The 20,145-nt window shown below is 36.4% G+C and overlaps 2 protein-coding genes across 5 annotated transcripts in view; both read left to right on the forward strand.

Annotated features, from left to right (window-relative positions):
- The window catches only part of LOC144435398 (glucose dehydrogenase [FAD, quinone]-like), a 28,042-nt gene extending 26,207 nt beyond the window's left edge, over positions 1–1,835 (forward strand). Inside the window, exons 10-12 of the mRNA XM_078123994.1 lie at positions 404–456; positions 651–818; positions 1,532–1,835. Coding sequence (XP_077980120.1) covers positions 404–456; positions 651–818; positions 1,532–1,661 — 351 coding nt within the window. The 3' untranslated portion in view covers positions 1,662–1,835. The remainder of the gene's footprint in view (positions 1–403; positions 457–650; positions 819–1,531) is intronic.
- A 2,094-nt stretch (positions 1,836–3,929) lies between these two features.
- LOC144436023 (glucose dehydrogenase [FAD, quinone]-like) lies at positions 3,930–19,444 on the forward strand. 4 transcript variants are annotated; one of them, XM_078124696.1, is made up of 16 exons: positions 3,930–4,145; positions 5,675–5,923; positions 7,957–8,022; positions 8,978–9,123; positions 9,493–9,593; positions 10,319–10,368; positions 10,626–10,751; positions 11,690–11,806; positions 12,697–12,789; positions 13,437–13,484; positions 14,570–14,620; positions 15,118–15,218; positions 15,369–15,558; positions 16,146–16,198; positions 17,297–17,464; positions 18,070–19,444. In XM_078124696.1, the coding sequence occupies exons 1-16, from the start codon at positions 3,945–3,947 to the stop codon at positions 18,197–18,199; spliced, it is 1,890 nt and encodes a 629-aa protein (XP_077980822.1). In that variant the 5' UTR covers positions 3,930–3,944; the 3' UTR covers positions 18,200–19,444. The 4 variants fall into 4 exon arrangements, with proteins under 4 accessions (XP_077980822.1, XP_077980823.1, XP_077980825.1 ...); XM_078124697.1 differs by having other exon boundaries at positions 10,325–10,368; XM_078124698.1 differs by having other exon boundaries at positions 4,070–4,145; positions 5,715–5,923.
- Positions 19,445–20,145: the final 701 nt, after the last annotated feature.

Raw genomic sequence — 20,145 nt, forward strand, 5'->3', positions numbered from 1 at the left:
TCACTACAACGTGCATCTAAGTCCGTTGTTCTATGGAGTTCGACATATTACTGAAAATGTTCCATTATTGTCACAGATTTATCATACGATGGTCTTCTGCAGGTATGACTAGACCTATGTTTTCTTCATAGCTGGAAAATACTCGCATGCGACCTAAGAGTTTTTGCCACTACTATTTTTCGACCCGCCGTGAAAAGGCCTCCTCAGATCATTCATATTTTCATTGGCTTATCTGAACGAAGACATATACCGTATTAGCAAACAACGTTTAATTAACTTGTGTATTGAATAAATATCAAAGGATGTCTGTCGTAGAAAACATTGATATTATAATGTATTAAGTGATGTGTATTTGTTTTCCTTATTAACCATGAAATATCTTTCTTTCTTTCTTTCCTTCCAGGGAATTAGGTTTATCCAGAAATTATCAAACACAAAACCATGTAAGGAAATAGGGTGAGTGTCATGATGTTCATAAGAACAAAGAGTTTTCCTTTTACCATTCATTTATTCGTGTAAAATATGACGATTATGAAATCTAAATAAGAACACATATTTTCATAACTATGTTTTCCGTTACTCCCTTTGTGAAACTTCTTTTTGACTGTGTGAATTCTGTCACTAATGCTGCAGTGTTTTTTCTGTGATAGGGTGACTCCTGCATATTATCAGTTTGAAAACTGCCCCCATGCGGTGGATAGTGATCAGTATTGGGAACATGTTATTCGACACATCACAATGACAGCTTTTCATGTTGTAGGAACTTGTAAAATGGGCGCCAAGGACGATCCAACAACGGTTGTAGACCCATCGCTTAGGTAACCAGAAACAGTTACATCATTTTTGTTGAACTAACATTAATAACAAACATCCAAAATGTTGACAAATACACACATCGCATTGATTGGGTTATAGTTCATTTTGAGTGTGAATGCAACAACGTCCATTTACCCCATGGCTTTCTATCTTCGTTGGTTGATCTTGACTATGTCTTCTTAACACAAGCCTAGGAAAAGGAATACAATATTTCACCTTATTGAGCGTTGATCAGAAAAAAGGCCCAAAATACCTACAGGGTTTTAAATCTACCCACAGTGTCAGGTGACGTCAGTAAGCGTCTCCACGTGACATGAATAGTAATGAATGGGCGTCGATAGACAGTGCCTGCCAATCAGAAATAAAAACACTTTCTAGTCAATGCAATCATTATCGCCACATGACTTTGTAGTATAGAAGTAGGCTGACTTGTTATGTGAAATAATAATCTAATATGGGGTTTGAAAACTGAAGTATTGGGCAAACTGAGTCCTCGGAACTTACTGAGGAGACATAGCCAAGGTCAACAATAGAAGATTTTAGGCTAACTTACTGATCATCCTCAAAAAAATGAGACTAAGTACAAACATATCCCCATTGATGAATATAGTAAATCGTATTCCATATAGCATAAAGATCAAATATTTGTAATTAATGTGGATGACATTGAGGATAAGGACGTACTTCAATTATTCTTTCCTTTCCCTTTCTACAGGGTGCGAGGATTGGACAATGTCCGTGTAGTGGATGCATCTATCATGCCTCACCTACCTTCAGGAAATACAAACGCACCAACCATAATGATTGCTGAAAAGGGAGCTGATATGATAATGAGGGACGTGTGAAACGTTTTCATTTGTGGTCTATCTCTGTAGTAGTAAAATATATTTGTAGATTGTTATTTAACCAGCCATTATGGTCATGTATATTTTCTTTCGTTCAGTTGGTGATGTTTACTTTACATCTAGGCTTAATGGTTACCATGACAACAAATGGCGATGCTATGGTGATTCACAATACTGAGATATTCAATTTGTTTACACTTAAAAGTAACAATGATGATAAACTGATTTGATTTTCAAATAAAACTGGCATTGAGATGAATCTAAAATATGTTAATGGGCCCCTGTTGTTATATTCAGCACATTATACACCCTGCACCACAACAATTTGTATGAATATTTGACAAAAGTCAGACTTCTAAGAACATGCAACAAACATACATACATACATACATACATACATACATACAGAACGTATACTGTTGTCTACTTAGTGTGTAGATTATGAAAGGCAAAATAAAGATCTTAACATTAGAACAGACAGACTGACACACAGTGCACAAAATAATAACATCCCCATTGGAGTTCAAAACACAATTCTATTTAAAATAGGCTAACTGACATCCACAAACTTCGCTGAAAACTTAACTTGATTTCATTTGGGTCACTGCTTCTTGAAATATGGGTGACATGCTTACAGACAGACTATACAGACAGACAGACAGTCGGTCAGGCAGGCAAGCAGACAGGCAGATCGACAGAGCTAGAGAGACAGACTGACAGTATAAAACAATAGCATCACAACCATTTCAATAGGAATACAAAAGCACAGGAACACAGAATAAGGAAAGTAATCAAGTATAAGCAATCATGACATTTCTGCTAGTTTCTTTAAATGCTAAATTTGACCTTGACGTTCAGGTTCTAATGGCAAAACAAGCCATTCCATATACTAAACAGATAGACAGACATTCATAACTTATAATGTAAAAGTTATATTACACTATGGAAAACAAACTATTGGCAAACTAAGTAAAGATAGATACAAACTAATTGTTGGTAGATTAGACTTAAGTGATGGTGATATCGGTGCCCTGAGTGGGTTCAAAGTGTCACCATTTGAGGAAATTGGCTATCACAGACGCAACCTTATATTGTGTGTGTAATTACATCAACGTCCATTAGTACTTTACTATAGTTATATTTTTGTTTTTTGGTTTGTCGTGAAATGTGCCAAGGATAAGGACTTGTCTATGGTCATGTGTAAATCCAGGCGCTACAAGCAAAATGACTGATGGTGGTACCCCAAAAGTAAACTTTTTACTGATGTATGGCATATACAACATACAAGATACAAGATACAAGAAAACTTTATTATCCCACGTAGAGAAATTACGGTGACGTATTAAAATAAACATACAATAAATACAACATAAAATATAACTCCGCTCCCCCAAAAAACAAACAAACAAACAAACAAACAAACAACAACAACAACAACAACAACAACAACAACCATCGGACAAAAAGGGCAGAAAAATATATAGTTGGGTAATACTCCTAGAAAACGTATTTTATCTGAGTAAAATGGGTGGAAAAGGACAGATAACATTCAGTCTAGTATGAAGATTCATCATGTCGGGCAATTTCGTATAACCTCGCCGAAAGAGTGTATTTTTTACCCTTTTTATACCGTATTGGTAAATAAGGGCAACACTTCAAACGTACTGACTCTTTCAAAATGAAAACAAAATACAAGAAAAAGTATGATACCCCGTTACCACTCTGAAGTCATCAAAGTCAGCCAGAACAAGATAAAAAGTCACATGATTTGTGACAAACACTGTATCGGCCAGGTTAGGTAAAAATAGCTGTATTTTGGGATGGTGAGAATGTCACAATGGAAACCTTCGTGTCTTGACAACACTGACTTTTGATACAGCGACAGTGACGCGGTTATAATAACGTGTGTGTGGTAGAAATGTGTGCTTTGTGTCTGTTTAGTATGAGTGGTATGTATGATGTATGCGCTGTGTATGTATGTATGTATGTATGTATGTATGTATGTATGTATGTATGTATGTGTGTGTGTGTGGGGGGGGGAGAGGGTGTGTTTATGTGTGCACGCGCGCACGTGTGTTTGTGGTGGTTCAAAGTGCTAAACTTACAGCACAATCTCGAAATTGTGTACATCTTGACATATGACCTGGTCTACCTATTAAACGATCCAGTGGTCTAAACTATTGTGACTGTCCTCAAAGAAGACAGCATTGTTATCATGCCCTCACGACCTGCAACGCACACTTCTTCAGCTGACCGAAACCAGTCACATCTCTACCTGTAGCAATGGCAGACGATGGAAGCAAGTACGACTATATTATAATCGGAGCTGGTAGTGCTGGATGTGTCCTGGCAAATCGTTTGTCGGAAGATGAGAACACAACTGTGTTGGTGATAGAAGCAGGTCCTGAGGATACAAAACCGGCTATTCAGGATGCCCCCGCAAACATAGCGCTACTAGGGACTGACATTGACTGGGGTTACACGGTGAGCGGCAAACTATCTTACCTAGTTGTTTAAGCACACGAGTATATTAAGTTAATGTGGCTCTCCATTTCAATGACACTGGCATCGCCCTGGTTTGAGTGTGAGTACAGGTGTACATGTATATGTGAAAATAATAAGCTAGCGATGAGTATGCAGTTGCTCATCAGACGCCTCGCTGTATGTCATTTATTTAACCCTTTACAACTCGAATTTCAAAGAAGTATTCCAAGTTAACCCTTAGGCCTAAAAAAAATTGTTTGGTTCCAGTTACCTGATCCCGCCTAGTTTTTCACTGCCGACCAAACATTTCTTTTTATGTATTCGAGAGAAAAAAAAATAAAATCGCGAAAATTTTGAATTTTCGCGATTACGCTCGATATTAGAATAAGTGGGGTAGGTAGATTTTTTATTTTATTTTTATTTTATTTTTTTTATGTGTGAGTGTCTAGTTCAGGTGGTTATGTTTTCCGTTGTTTTCCAAATGGTCTCTGTGTTATTGGTTTCTTCCCATCAGATGTACAGCCATTACAGATTGGAAGAACAGTTTTATATTGTCTTTACGTTTATGTCAGTTTCCGCATCCACTATTACTAGCGACACTTCAAAAGTTTTCGCGATTTTATTATTTTTTCTCGAATATGAAAAACAAAGTTTAGAGTCGGCAGTGAAAAACTAGATGGGGTCGGTTAACCTGAACCAAACAATTGTTTAGGCCTTACAGACAGAGATTTTCAAAGCTAAATAAGCCGTATAATACAAAAGTAACTACAGTATGCAGGAAAACAAGCTATTGGCAAACTAAGATAGACACAAACTAATTGTTGTTGATTTGGTAGATTACACTGGTGTTTGATAGTATCAGTGCCTTGGTTGAGTGGATATAATCAACTCTGTATTGTAAACACTGAGGGGGGTTGAATGCGCCACCACTTGTTAAAAGTGTCTGTAAGTGATACTTAAGTTTGTGTTTGACATAACAAGCGTATGGTAACGAAGAAGGACCTTTCTGTGGCATGTTTAAATTGCTGCAAATAAATGACTTGAAGTAATTGTGACATACTCTATGTCATCGTAGTCAGACAGAACCAAGATAAAAAATACCTTTTACAACAAGAACTGTATCGGTGAGGTTGGGTGAAATTACTGTATTTCGTGATGATGAGTAGGATGTCACAATGAAACCTTACATCTTGATGACACGGACTTTTGCTTAGCAACAGTTGTTTGTGTAAATAACACGCGCGGGCGGGCGGGCGGGCGGGCGGGCGGGCGTGCGTGCGTGCGTGCGTGCGTGCGTGCGTGCGTGCGTGCGTGTGTGTGTGTGAAGTATAAATGTACGTTTTATGTATGCTTAGTATAGGTTCAATGTATGCTCATGCATGTGTAAAGGAATTTACCACAGTCTCAGTAGTCTATACATATAACCCGACCCTCCTATCAAACGACCCGGTGATCTACACTATAGACAGTACAGTGACCGTCCTCAAAGGAAACAACAATGTTTTCATGACCTCCGACTTGTGACGTAGAATGTTTCAGCTGACCGAAACCAGTCATCTCTACCAGTAGCAATCATGGCAGACGACGGAAGCAAGTACGACTATATTATAATCGGAGCTGGTAGTGCAGGATGTGTCCTGGCAAATCGTTTGTCGGAAGATGAGAACACAACTGTGTTGGTGATAGAAGCAGGTCCTGAGGATACAAAACCGGCTATTCAGGATGCCCCCGCAGACCTTGGTGCCCTACAAGGTACTGACATTGACTGGGGTTACACGGTGAGCGGCAAACTAACTTACTAGTGTGTCCAGTATTCGGATAAAACACAAGTACATTTACGAATACGTCTCATGATGAAGCACTGAACAGATCGTTTAGTAAACATTTCCATTGTTATGAAAACCCATAAATTTATCAAGTTTCAGTGTGTTCTCCTTTCATTGACACTGGCATTGCCCCCCTCGTCGGGTCGTGACCTGGTTTGAGTGAATAATAAGGTAGAGTATATGAAAAGAAGAGATGGGGATACGGCAGGGTGTTACGCAGTTGCTCACGTGCCTCGTTGTATATCATTTACTTATTATTATTTAAAACCCTTTACGGTTCGAATTTGAAGACGTATTCCCTTAACAAAAACCACATATGTTCTATTCCAATCAACGTATATATCAGTTGCTCCAGAAGTAAATTATATCGTTCAGTACAAGTTGCCAAATGTCAGCCCCCAAACGTTCAAAGATCTCCAAAATTAGAGATGAAATCTTTTTGGGTTTACCCGTGACATTGGTCATTAAGGGGTCATTAATACCTTCCAAGCTGGCATTGATCTTGAAAATCACTTGTATACTTTCTTCTCATCATTAAACACATTAATAAGTAAACATAGAGATCGTAAACAGGTCTTATTTCAGTTATGTGATTAACACGTACAACAGTACATTTATATACAGCATGCATTTGTATACAGTATATACATTTGTATACAGTATATATATATTCACACACAGTATATACTTCGTTCATATATTATGTATCTAAATCTTTGCCATACATATAAACTATGGCATGCTGTAGAAGCTATCATTGTTGATAGTTTGAATCAATAAATCAATAAATCAATCAATCAATCAGTCAATCAATCAATCAATCAACCAATCAATCAATCAATCAACCAATAAACCAGCCAATCAACCAACCAACCAACCAATCAGTTTGTTTCAGATCAATAAGGCCACATGCCCAAAGAGCAAACAATAATACAAACGTTTCAGTTCATCGCAAAGAGGGAAATTCCTCTCTATTTTCATTGCAAAGTAAATAAATGAAGGTAAATTATTCAAATAAGTTACATTATCAGAACTCAAAAGTGCAATGAACTTATCTTATTGTTGATCGTTTGACATATTTGTAAGTGTATGTAATTTTGTCTTTTAACTATATTTAAAAAAAAATTAAATGTTCCTGATTTTCTAAATAATGCATCGCTTACCTATTCCAACTTCCGAACTTTTCCATAATGTACTATAGATCAGCAGGTCAAATTTCACACACACACACACACACACACACACACACACACACACACACACACACACACACACACACACACACACATACACACACACACACACACACACACATATATATATATATATATATATATATATATATATATATATATATATATATATATATATATATATATATATATGGACTTCTTTTTTCCATTGTTTTATGGTTACTATCCACAAATACTTTAACAGTTGATTAGAAATTTAAAGTTTTCTACATTACATTTATTTCAGTGTACGAGAGAATTCGGCTGATCGTTTCATCCACATCTTAATGCAAGTGAATTTAGTTTTCAATGTGCGGTGCAAAAACTTGCTAAATCATGTAACTTTTATTTTCCGTAATTCATGATCGGCCTATTAGAATTTCAGTTATTCGTGAATGACCCGCTTTTATTCACCTGTGGTTCTTGACCCAGACCATTCCCCCTTTTCCCATTAAGGACATAGAACATGAATTATGAGTTGAAGTTCACGACTCCCATGAGATAATATAATGCAACCAAGGTTCTTTGAGATACATTTTTCGCTCACAACAGACAGAACCTAAAAGGAGGAGCTAACAGAATAGTTCAGTCATATTACTCATGACATGCACAAACCGATTTATTTAATATGTTGCAGCAAAGCGTATCCCGTATTATACCGATATATTTATCTTCGTGTACATTAATTTTGTTGTTGTTAATAAGTTAGTATAAAAATGGACTTATTTTCTTATATATCCTTTTCTTAAACAGACAGTTCCACAGCAACATGCTTGTCTTGCACGTGTTGATCATAGATCAAGATGGCCCAGTGGAAAGGTAAGGGGTTGGAATAGTATAGAGTTGAAACAAGATAACATAACTATCAACCTAGTCAACTTAGTATGTGACAGTGATATTTGAACTGACTCAGACGACTCATAGTTACTTTAACTGCCTCCATTACATATACGTACCGACCTATATACATAGCGGTGTACCAAAAGAAAGGGAACTCATAGACGGACGGACAGACACATTATGTATGTATGTATGTATGTATGTATGTATGTATGTATGTATGTATGTATGTGTGTATGTATGTATGTATGTATGTATGTATGTATGTATGTATGTATGTATGCATGTGTGTATGTGTGTATGTATGTATGTATGTATGTGTGTATGTATGTATGTATGTATGTATGTATGTATGTATGTATGTATGTATGTATGTCTGTCTGTCTGTTCGTTCGTTCGTTCGATTGTTTGTGCGCGCTGTGATACCATGAATTAAATCCATGAATATATAGTCAAAATTTGACAAAATTCTGAGCAGCCATCATAAATGGTATAGCAGTAAGAAATTCGACATGGAATATGTACACTACATTCGCAAACGCTATAAGATGCGCCTCGTACATGCACTTAAGCCAAGTTCAAAATACAAATATTTCTCTTCCATTCCCTCTTTATCTGCATATAGGCCTACACAGTGTTTTCTATTGTAAAGATTCACAATTCCTCTTTGGACCTTATACCAATCGTTTTAGTTCATAAAGGCATGATATCTGAAATAACCTTTTTGAATGTTTAGAAGTTGGGTACATTAATTTTTTCAGAAATTGATGCAATCGGTTACTTCAAAAATAAACCCCGTGTATATGTGTTTAACATAAAATCAAACCACTCACATGCTCAGATAGACATCGGAAATGACGTACGTAGTTTACGACATGCTTAGAAAGAATCCTTGTGATTGCTTATTAATTGCTGATGACTTAAAATGTTGCAGGTGCTTGGTGGCTCAACTAGTATCAACGGTATGCTATATGTTCGTGGATGTAAAGAAGACTATGATTCTTGGGCTAGGCTGGGATGTGATGGTTGGAGCTTTGAAGAAATACTACCTTATTTCTTAAAATCTGAAAATAACTCAAAGTATGTAGCAATTTAGTTTTACTAACATTTTCCTAATTAAGCTTACGCGCGCATTTACTGAAATTTGTTGAGTTTGCGCAGTTCATTCGTACAAAATGGATTATGTGTGAAACCCAGTTTTATAATTCAGTGCAGAATTTAATGAAGGACTGATTTCTAAAAGTATCATAAAGGTCGCAAATTCAAAGCAAACATTCTAAACCCAAATATTCCGAGGGTTCGATCAAATTATTTATAATTTTCATTTATAATTGAAATAAAATGAATGATCTTTTTGGCTTTTTCCTTTGCTATTCGTCGTCGTTACTGTGGTTCGTTACCTCTTCCGCCGCCGTCGTCGCCACCCACCTCTACCACAATTTGCTACAGCAAAGAGTATTTGGAAAATGAATACCATAGTAAAGACGGAACCATGATGGTATCAGATTTGTTACCTAGGTTAAGCTATTCCGAAGTGATTGCAGCAGCTGGTAAAAGAGTTTTATTTTTTTGTTGGATTTGACCTTTTACTACATAAAAGTGATGGAGAGATTCTACAATTGTGGTTGTTCGCGAGAACATATATAGCAGGGAAAATCTTTACATCACGATAATTCTACTAAAGGAAATTTCACTAGTTGTAGTGCATGTTCCTAACACTATTAGAAGTTGGTATTTTTAACCTAAATTTCTTTGTGTATGAATCAAAATTTCTCTTGTTTAAAGTTTTCCTAATGGATCGGTCTCAGTGACAATAAGTACAATTTTAAATGGCAGGATGTAATTTAAAGTAACAGACTGGATTTATTTAGACGATGGTATAGGTATATGGTTTATGTTAGAATGTATGGTATTTTTGTCATTTGTTGACATTCATGTACAAAAAGACAAACTTTTAGATACAACTCGTTATGCGATGTCGAGTGAATGATAAATGTACAAACGAAACGCCGAATTTATCAACTTTCCATGTTCTATGGAAAGTATTCCTTCAAATGTCTCATCCTCATTCTCTCTATTTCTGTCTCTGTCTTCCTCTCTATCTCTTTCCTTTCCTCCCTCCCTCCCTCCCTCCCTCCCTCTGTCTGTCTGTCTGTCTGTCTGTCTAACTGTCTGTCATTCTCTCTCTCTCTCTCTCTCTCTCTCTCTCTCTCTCTCTCTCTCTCTCTCTCTCTCTCTCTCTCTCGCTCTTTTCTCTCTCATTATTTCTACCAAGTTCAAGAATTGGGATACGAATTGAAAGATGTGAATAACTGCATCGATACAGTAAGCAATATTCTATATTTTGTCTGATATACGTAAACGTCATCAGCATATAGCTTATTTAAAAGGGTCCGTACTCATTATTAATATTCTCATTGCATATATTTGTCTATTTAGATTAATGTAGTATGTATTTGACTATATTTCATGTGGTATAATGATTGAAACTGTTGGTAGACGTTAACTGTGTATATTTGGAATTCACAGCACGAAACGTGAATGCTATTGCTTAACACATAATTACTATTGTATACGTATAGGTTGCATTCAATTACACTCAAGGAACTATAAGAGACGGTAAACGAGAGAGCACGGCAACGGCATTTCTTAATCCAGCGAAGAATAGGCAGAATTTAACAGTCTGGACTGAAACAGTAGTAACCAAAGTAAGGAGCTAACTACAGTCTGTGTTTGATGATAAATCCTGTTAATGTGTATGTCGTGATGCTATAGGACAAAGAGTGTCGTCAACATATATAGTAGAGACAGTATGCCATATTACTTCCTATACTTGTTGTTATGACGTACTATTTTAAAGAGCACCGGTTGTCCCATACGGATGTTCGGCTTAAGTGATTTTTGTCTGCTGACAAATACGATGTCTCACATTGCGATACCCTTTAAAAACTTTAACGTGGTCATATGGATAACACATGGGAATAATTTTGCATAGTTAATTCATAAAACAACTCCACTACGCTTTCCTACTTGAAAAAAACATCAAAACATTTTGAAACCGCATCGACCAAATCCGGGTTTGTGACTCAAAAATTACAAAAAGCTAAAAAGTTTGAAAAACGTTTGTCATTGTATGTATAATAATAACAAATATTTTAGACTTTTAAAAAAAAAATTCTTCCAATTATTGGGTTACAAACAAGGACGTGGTATATATTGCCTTGCATTTTTTTCAAGTACATAAACATATCATAATTGTTTTATGAATTAAGTATCCAAATTAACTGCCCATTTGTCATCCATATGACAACTTCAAGCTTTTACTAGTCACAAGTTCCAACCATCACGTTCAATTTAGCTTACTTGGGTGACGCCGGACTTCACTTGGTGATAAAGCCTTTCTCAAATCGTGAAAAAATCGTTCAAATATCTGTTCAGCAGCAAAACTTTGTATTAAGAATCCTTAGAGTTCCTGGCAAGGTTTTCGTAGCATGGGGACCCAAGGCATGCGTGTTTGAATTGGACGACTCAGTGCTGTAACGTTTTAGTTTGTTTGTAGATACTTCATGTTTTGTTGGTATTTTTAACGTAATTAGAGGAACATATTGTCATAATACTCCTTGTTCATATGATTTGATCTTTTCAGATCAAGTTAGAAGGAACAAAAGCGGAAGCAGTGAAATTTCTCAAAGGTGATATCGATGGTGAGGTGTACGTCAGAAAGGAAGTTATATTATCAGCTGGAAGCTTAGCATCACCCAAGGTTTGTTGCATTGATGTAGATACAGTGTATAGACTTGAAAACAACATGCCCCCAAATCATGTGTTGAAGACGCATTAGCACGATGCATGCATCATGCATGCATCAGGACTAGCCCCAGATTTTTTGTAATATTATTAGAGTCAGTTACATGTTTCTGACAGTAGACTTTTTAACTATTAATAATTCCTATATGATAATTTTACCAAGAAAGAACCATCCATCACCTGTGACCAACTTTGCATTAAATCGACTATGCATACGATCATGTGCATTATCACGTGCACATATGGTGAACATGTTCAACAAAGACACAAGTTTCTCACGAAAGTAAAGGGTCGTGCACCTGATTTGGAACATCTTTCCCATATAGGGAGATTAAAAGGTACCCCCTTTAATACCCATGTCAACAGCACATACACACACATAATCACTTACAAGGTAAGTTTGAACAATATTTGCATGAAATATACAGTAACTATATGTCCCAGTATCACTGTAAGTATATTACACGTAGGAAACGGGGAGATGGAAAAACACCACGGTACTGTATCATGTATAATTTATTCATTTTACCATCATTATCCGACACACATATACCCCGTTTGATTTATATACTGAAGGAAGCCCACCCCCTTACTTCAAAAGTAATCATAATAATAACTCTTCTATCAAGCTATCGATACATCCCAAGCTGAAGAAACTGAATTATCAATACAACGTAATACATAAAAGACCCCCCCCCCGGGGGGGGACATATTGATCGCCCCTTGAACCCTTTATTCACATCGTTTGTTTCTTTATGTGTATAATGATATTTGTCTTTCATATATTGTTTTCTGGCACCATGGTTTAATAATCCTATATATTGTACGATTTGAACTATTCTACAGTTGTTAATGTTATCGGGTGTGGGACCAAGAAAACAACTTGAAGATTTAGAGATACCTGTGATATGTGATCTTCCTGTCGGTCAAAATATGCAGGTACGTTTTTGAAATGTAATGTAATGTAATGTAATATAATATAATGTTATGTTATGTTATGTTATGTTATGTTATGTTATGTAGCGTAATGTAATGTAATTTAATGGAATGTATTGTAATGTAATGTAATGTAATATAATGTAATGCAACGTAATGTAAAGTAAGGTAAGGCTAGGTAATGTATTGTAATGTAATGCAATGTTATGTAACGTGACGTAATGCAAGGAAAGGCTAGGTAATGTATGTAATGTAATGTTATGTAACGTAATGTAATGTAATGTAATTTATGCAATGTATTGTAATGTAATGTAATGTAATGTAATGTAATGCAACGTGGTGTAATGTAAGGTAAGGCTAGGTAATGTATTGTAATACAATGTAATGTAATGTAACAGCATAACGTAATATATTGTAATGTAATATTTATACACACATAATTGTATATCTGTCTGATGTATGTGTGTGTGTGTGTGTGTGTGTGTGTGTGTGTGTGTGTGTGTGTGTGTGTGTGTGTGTGTGTGTGTGTGTGTGTGTGGTTATGAACATCTGGCTATTCTATATTGAGACCCTGGTAATCATATTAAAGTGATATCAAATTTTACGAATAAACTGTATATGATATAACAGTTACCATGTCGTTTTTGCAGGATCACGTTATGCCAATGGTAAGATTCAACACAAGTGGAGCTCCCAAGGTAGGAAATTACGTGTTATTTTTTTTAGATTCATATGTCCTTTATATTTCAACCAAAGTGTAAAGAATGTATCCGGTTTTCGTGAAAATCGGTGTCATTATGTTAAAGAGTGTGTAATTATAATGCCCATGCCTGACTAGTTTCATCTGAGATTAAGCGTCTCATCACTAGCAACGTCAGTGTTGGTTGGTTACGCTGCTGACAAAGTAGTAGCGTGAAGAAAGGATAATAGTCGATTTTTCGGTTCCAAGATGCACTGCGCGAGATGATGTCGCTTACGTTGTTACAGTTAGTCTTGTTTTGTCTTTATTACGTTTTCATCAGGAAATTGTGGAAACACATGTTGACCTCTTTGATAATAAGTGATTTTATAGAACAAAGACTAAACACCATCAATGACAGATAGTGATTTACTGGTGAACCCTGGGTACGGTCATGCGCGTGCAAACCCCTGAGCGCATACACAATACATAGTATTGTATGGAGAGACGCGCAATGCATTTTGGAACCGGCAACAGGTCTATAATCAATGTTGTCGTATCGTACTTACAGCCTGTTTCAAATTACCGTTCACCGGCTGGTTGATACAACCCTGAAAGTATCACTTGGGTGATACTTCCATGACACAACCATGCAGAAACTAATAAGAAACTGCACGTACTACACTTTAAGATAGCAAGATTGAATGAAAACAGTTTCATGCCACATTTTGTCTGAATGGAAAAATGACGTAAAGTGCCACCATGCAGACATCAAATGCGGACATCAAAATATTGGTGCCTGCGTGTCTGCGTCTAGTCGAAGTAAGAATAAATGACCCATTAATAGAAAAAAGGTAGCAAGAAATTGCGATCTCGCTATTTTAGTATAATAGTGTATGCCGTTTTCTAATCTTATTAGTTCCTACATGGTTGTATCAAACACAGCCAGTGAACGGTAACTTCAAACGAGCTGTAACTACTTTTAAAACCTCACTTTTAATAACTTAAGGCAAATAAAAAGAAAAAAATGAACTACAAAAGTCTTGTTCTCAAAGTGCTATACTTGTATGTTATGAGTGACACCTTTCCTTTCTGGTTTTATAGGGCTGTGGAAATAACTTTGCACTGGATTTCCATGGATTCATCAAGACCGAGGTAAATTTCAAATTGATAAAAAGGCGAAAGTTCTGTATTTGACTTTCAATAACTTAAAGGGCAATCATTTTTCCGTATGTAATCAGGCAATGCAAACGCTAACGTATTTTTTTTTACAAGTTTTGTCATAATTTTATGTCTCAGATATTAATACTTACAGAACTACAGGACGTGTAAGCTCTATAGTGAATGTTGGTACCCGGGCATTTTACATACCTTGCTTTTGGTGTTTTCTGCTAAGATGTCCCTCTTTCGCAGACAAAACCCCCAGCATCGAGCATAAATTACCAAAGTACGCTAAAGTGACACTCACGTGCCATGAGGGTTGTGTTTGGATATTGAATGGCAACGAATGTCTCACTTCTTGCTTTCTCTACTCTGCATATTACAAATACCCTGAAGATAAGAAGCATAATGTAGTAAGCTAGTTATGATATTTCCAAATTATCGAAATTATAATAACATCAAAATCAATAATTGTTGTACTCCCTTTACAGGACGACCTTCCGTGGCCAGATATCCAACTGTTTTATGCACCTACTTTTTATCTGGGTGGGTCTAGCGAAAATGAGAAGGGAATCCAGCACATATCTGATGTGTAAGTATCAGTGTTCGCCACATGTATATGACGCGCAATCAACGCTATGATTGCACGCTCCATACACACGTATGGCGTGCAAGTTGTATTATGGTTTGTCAGTAGTATTTTCAAAACTAATCAATAATCGCATTTATTTTTCATATACAGATTTGACAGTGCATTTCTATATCGACGCAAAGAAGAACAGCAACAAACGGAAGGACTATGCTTTTTCCCTCAATTGTTACATCCAAAGAGTGTTGGAGAATTGAAACTGAAAAGCCGGGATCCTCTTGAGCCACCACTTATTGACCCCTGCTATCTCGAAGATCCTGAGGATGTAGCTACCATTATTAGAGTATGTAAACTGCAGGTTTAAAATTTGCTTTAATATTTACCATCGAATATTGGTATCAGCTGATATGATTCTACCATTCATTACTGTGTAAACATAAAGTTCTCCGCTATTGTTATCACGTCTGTATGTATGTATGTATGTATGTATGTATGTATGTATGTATGTATGTATGTAGGTAGGTAGGTAGGTAGGTAGGTAGGTAGGTAGGTAATAGGTAGGTAGGTGTGTATGTATGTATGTATGTATGTATGTATGTAGGTAGGTATGTATGTATGTATGTATGTATGTATTTGTGTGTGTAGGTGTGTGTGTGTCTGTCTGTCTGTCTGTCTGTCTGTCTGTCTGTGTTTGTATCTCTGTGTCTTTGAGACGTCTTCAATAATGTTAACCATTTGGCGAAAATTGATTAATAGTGTTGAATATTTATTGTCAAAATTTTTAATAGAGCGTTATCTTTGGTGATACTATATTCAATTTAAATTTGAATTTGATGAACTACCACAAAATATCAACACTGTGATTAATTTGAACCATTAGGCTTTCTTTTCCTTTCTAATCGTCTTTTTTTAATTTTTTTCTTAATCTAGGGGATAAGGTTTGTCCAAAAATTATCGAACACAAAGACGTGTAAAGACATCGGGTGAGTTTCTCTTTGATCATAAGAACTTTTCATTTTATCATTTGACGTGATTAGTGTCAAAAGGACCAAATGACGAAAATCCTATTTTTAGAAAAAGAACAAACAACGTATTTTCGGCACTAAGCCCAAACTTAAATTTAAAGTAAATTTAAATCACCGTGACAGTTTTCTCTATCATTTGTCTTCGCCCACGACAATATTTGGTGTGATTGAAAAAAAAGAAACCTTAAGCTATCGGCAAATGTCATCAGAGTTTTTAAGAAATACTTTTAGTAAAAAGGGCCCTTTGACACTGATCAACTTTAATGCAGGAATTTACTAGTATATTACCTGGTTATCTTTCAGAATAAAAGGTTAACCTTCTTTGAGATCAGTAATTATACATGAACTAAATTGTAACTTCTTGTGAAAAATCACATTAAGTGGCATATGGCTCTTTTGCTTCTGACACCTTCATTGATATAAAATACAACATCGATGAAAAGGCAAACCTGGTCACAAATAAATAATCATAAGGCCTAATAAAAAAATTGTGTGGTTCCGATTACGCTCGATTTTAGAATAGATGGGGTAGGTCGATTTTTTATCGTTTAATTGTATTGTATCATTTTTTTTCATATATATGTGGGTGTCTAGTTCAGGTAGTTATGTTTTCCGTTGGTTTCCATATGGTCTGTGTATGTGTTATTGGTTTCTTCCCATCAGATGTACAGCCATTACAGATTGAAAGAACAGTTTTATATTGTCTTTTGAAGTTGATGTCAGTTTCTGCATACACAATTTCTGGCGAGACTTCACAATTTTCGCGACTTTATTAATCTTTTTTCTCTCGAATATGTTTAAAAAAACGTTAGGGTCGGCAGTTTAAAACTAGGTGGGGTTGGGTAACCGGAACCAAACAATTTATTTCTTTAGGCCTAACGCAGTTGTACTGCATACATTTTGTAGAAATCAGAGTAGTGCGTGACCATGGCAACCGCTATTTCAAAATGTATAGGTATTCTGTGTATAATTGGTAGTGCATCTCCGAGTATTGCTTGATCTTCATTTCCGGTTCGATTATATGTACGGTATTTTAAAACACTACCTTCATTGTAGGGCGACTCCTGCATATTATCAGTTTGAAAACTGCCCCCATGCAGTGGATAGTGATCAGTATTGGGAGCACGTTATTCGACACATCACAATGTCGGGCTGGCACTACGTTGGAACTTGTAAAATGGGCGCGAAAGACGACCGAACAGCAGTTGTAGACCCGTCACTTAGGTAACCATATAGAAATTCGTCTTTCAAATTCTTGTACTTTTAATTACAGTCATTCAAATGTTGATTACTTCTCATCGTTCTTACTGAAGATACAGTTCTTACAATCACTACAGTTTAAGCATGCAGTTGTGACGTGATATGTTCACTCAGACTGGTTACTTCAGGCTGTGTTGAGATAAACACATATATGATAGCAGCTATTGATCTCTCAGTATGAAAGAGTTTCAGTGTGTGGTCGCTGTAAAATTGGATATTCGAATGTTTCAACGTGTACAATATCAAGTCTACCATGTATCTATTGTAAAAGTAGCAGTGTGCACTAAGCATGTTGTGAGTAACTGTTTACATCATTAACCAAGTGCAGAGCAGAAAATTTAGAAACAATGATTGCGTACGGTCTTTTTTATGGTGTTTATCTTAAACATAAAACCCTGTGGCAAGTTTCACTGAACTTGATATTGCGTCTCGTCCAAACTGTATGCTCATTCTGTAAATGGATGTAATGACGAAAGAGAATCCGATTCGTCAATCCATTTGTGTGACATAGATTAATTCCGGCGAAATGCTCCTGCAGAACAAAATGTTTCATCTGTTTCGCTCTACAGGGTGCGAGGATTGGTCAATGTCCGTGTAGTGGATGCATCTATCATGCCTCACCTACCTTCAGGAAATACCAATGCACCAACAGTAATGATTGCTGAAAAGGGAGCTGATATGATAATAAAGGATGTGTAAACATGTATCTACAGAAATATCATTTCTCTAAGATTTCTCTTCGGCAATGTATCATTTTGCAATACTTCTACCAACACCTACATCTCTGCATTAAAAGATGACATTCTTGTTAATGTATTGCGTTGTCTTTGGACGAAAGTTCAAAATAGCTGGGTAAACTATTCATGTGCCAGTGATAAAACGGTCGGAAACGAGCATATTTGCCGATTCAGTACTGCATATAACTTGTCTTGCGTGGAATGAGCTTGGTTACCGGCTGACAGCATGCATTTTGGTATCTCTTTATACTGTGACTGCCACGTATTCTTGCGTGGATCGTTGGTTGTCGTCAAAATGTCTGTATGTCCAAGTACTACTACGGAAATTGAGCTATGATAGGCAAAATAAGACATACACAAACTACAACTAATGTTGTGTAATGAGTGTCTCTGATAGCAATATTTGCTCGTATGACCACATATTTGACCATATTTAGTGTTAAAATTATCTTGATTACAAGGTGAAAACATCCACAAACCAAGGCACAGCTATCACCCATTCGTATGATCTTTCACATGCAAGAACGGTAGTTTTAGGTTGTGTCAAAGTTTACATAGAGCTGAATGGTTTTCTGTAGTAGTAAATGATGTCGGAGTGTACATTTCGGCCATGACAACAGCTTCAATAGTCGAGTCACCCACATATTCTTTCAAAACGTCGTTAAATGATTACGTAAAATGGGATATAGAATGGCAAACCTGAATGCTAAGCTATCAGCCACTCGTGTGATCTATCACATGCAAGAACAGTAGTAGTTTAAGGTTGCGTCAAAGTTTACACAGCTTGTTTTCCGTAGTAGTAATAAATGATTGTCACATAGTATATTTCAGTCATCATGAAAACAGCTTTCAAAAAGTCTTTCAAAACGTCGACATAAATTAGGATACAGAATGGCGAACCTGAATGTAAAGTTCAAAAATAGTTACCTGTGGACCCAGATGACAAGTTTTTCATATAACTGACGTAAAACCGTCACCTGTACTAGGCATGTTTTACCGCGTTTTAGTAAATGACAAGCCAATATAGTGATTCAACAGTTTAATACAAAAATCGAAGTACTGCTGCTTTTGCGTAAATGTATTACAGAACGATCGGAAGTAGACGCCATACCGACGCTCAAGTCAGAAAAGTAACATTCAGTTTTTCCCCGGGCACTCCGGTTTCCTCCTGCATTGACACTGACTATCCAGTATAAATAAAAATTATCATATCGTTATAATATAATTAAAGAATTGTTTATCTATCATTTATTTCATAAATCTTTACATTCCAAGACATGATTAAAGGAATTTGAAGGTTTCAAACTTTTGCTTGAAGGCTATAGTGTGCAATAAATGAACAAAACACAAAGTTCTTTCTGGAAACTTAAAGAGTGTGAACATAATTATCGAGAGTACTAGTACATAATATATCACAGGGAACCTTGTACGTCCTAGCACTAGGATGTGCACATCCTAGTGCTAGGAAGAAAAGCACAGCTATGTACCAGCTGTGTGCCTTACAGTCCCGTTACAGGGTATATTTTTCCACAGCCCTGGTATAATGTTGTGAAAAATATATCTGTTGCATGGATGTGGAATACCGCCCCTGTCCCATGACAGTTTTGCACATCCCAGTACCACAGCTGTGTACTGCATACCTAGCACACAGTTGTGCACATGCATGTAACAGCTGTGGTGGAATAATACCCTGTAGCAACCCTTTTGTTCATATCTGACTAGCATTGCTAACATGGCTGTGGTACATGGCTGTGGAAAATATTTATGTTACAACTATGCTACCATAGCTGGTACATGGCTGTGGGAAATACATGTACCTATGTTACAGCTATGTTAACATAGCAGGTACATGGCTGTGGGAAAAAAGCTCTTGTACATGGATGTTGTAAAAACCTATGCTGCATTGCT

The sequence above is a fragment of the Glandiceps talaboti genome, chromosome 5, assembly GCF_964340395.1.
Source record: "Glandiceps talaboti chromosome 5, keGlaTala1.1, whole genome shotgun sequence".
Lineage (NCBI taxonomy): Eukaryota > Metazoa > Hemichordata > Enteropneusta > Spengelidae > Glandiceps > Glandiceps talaboti.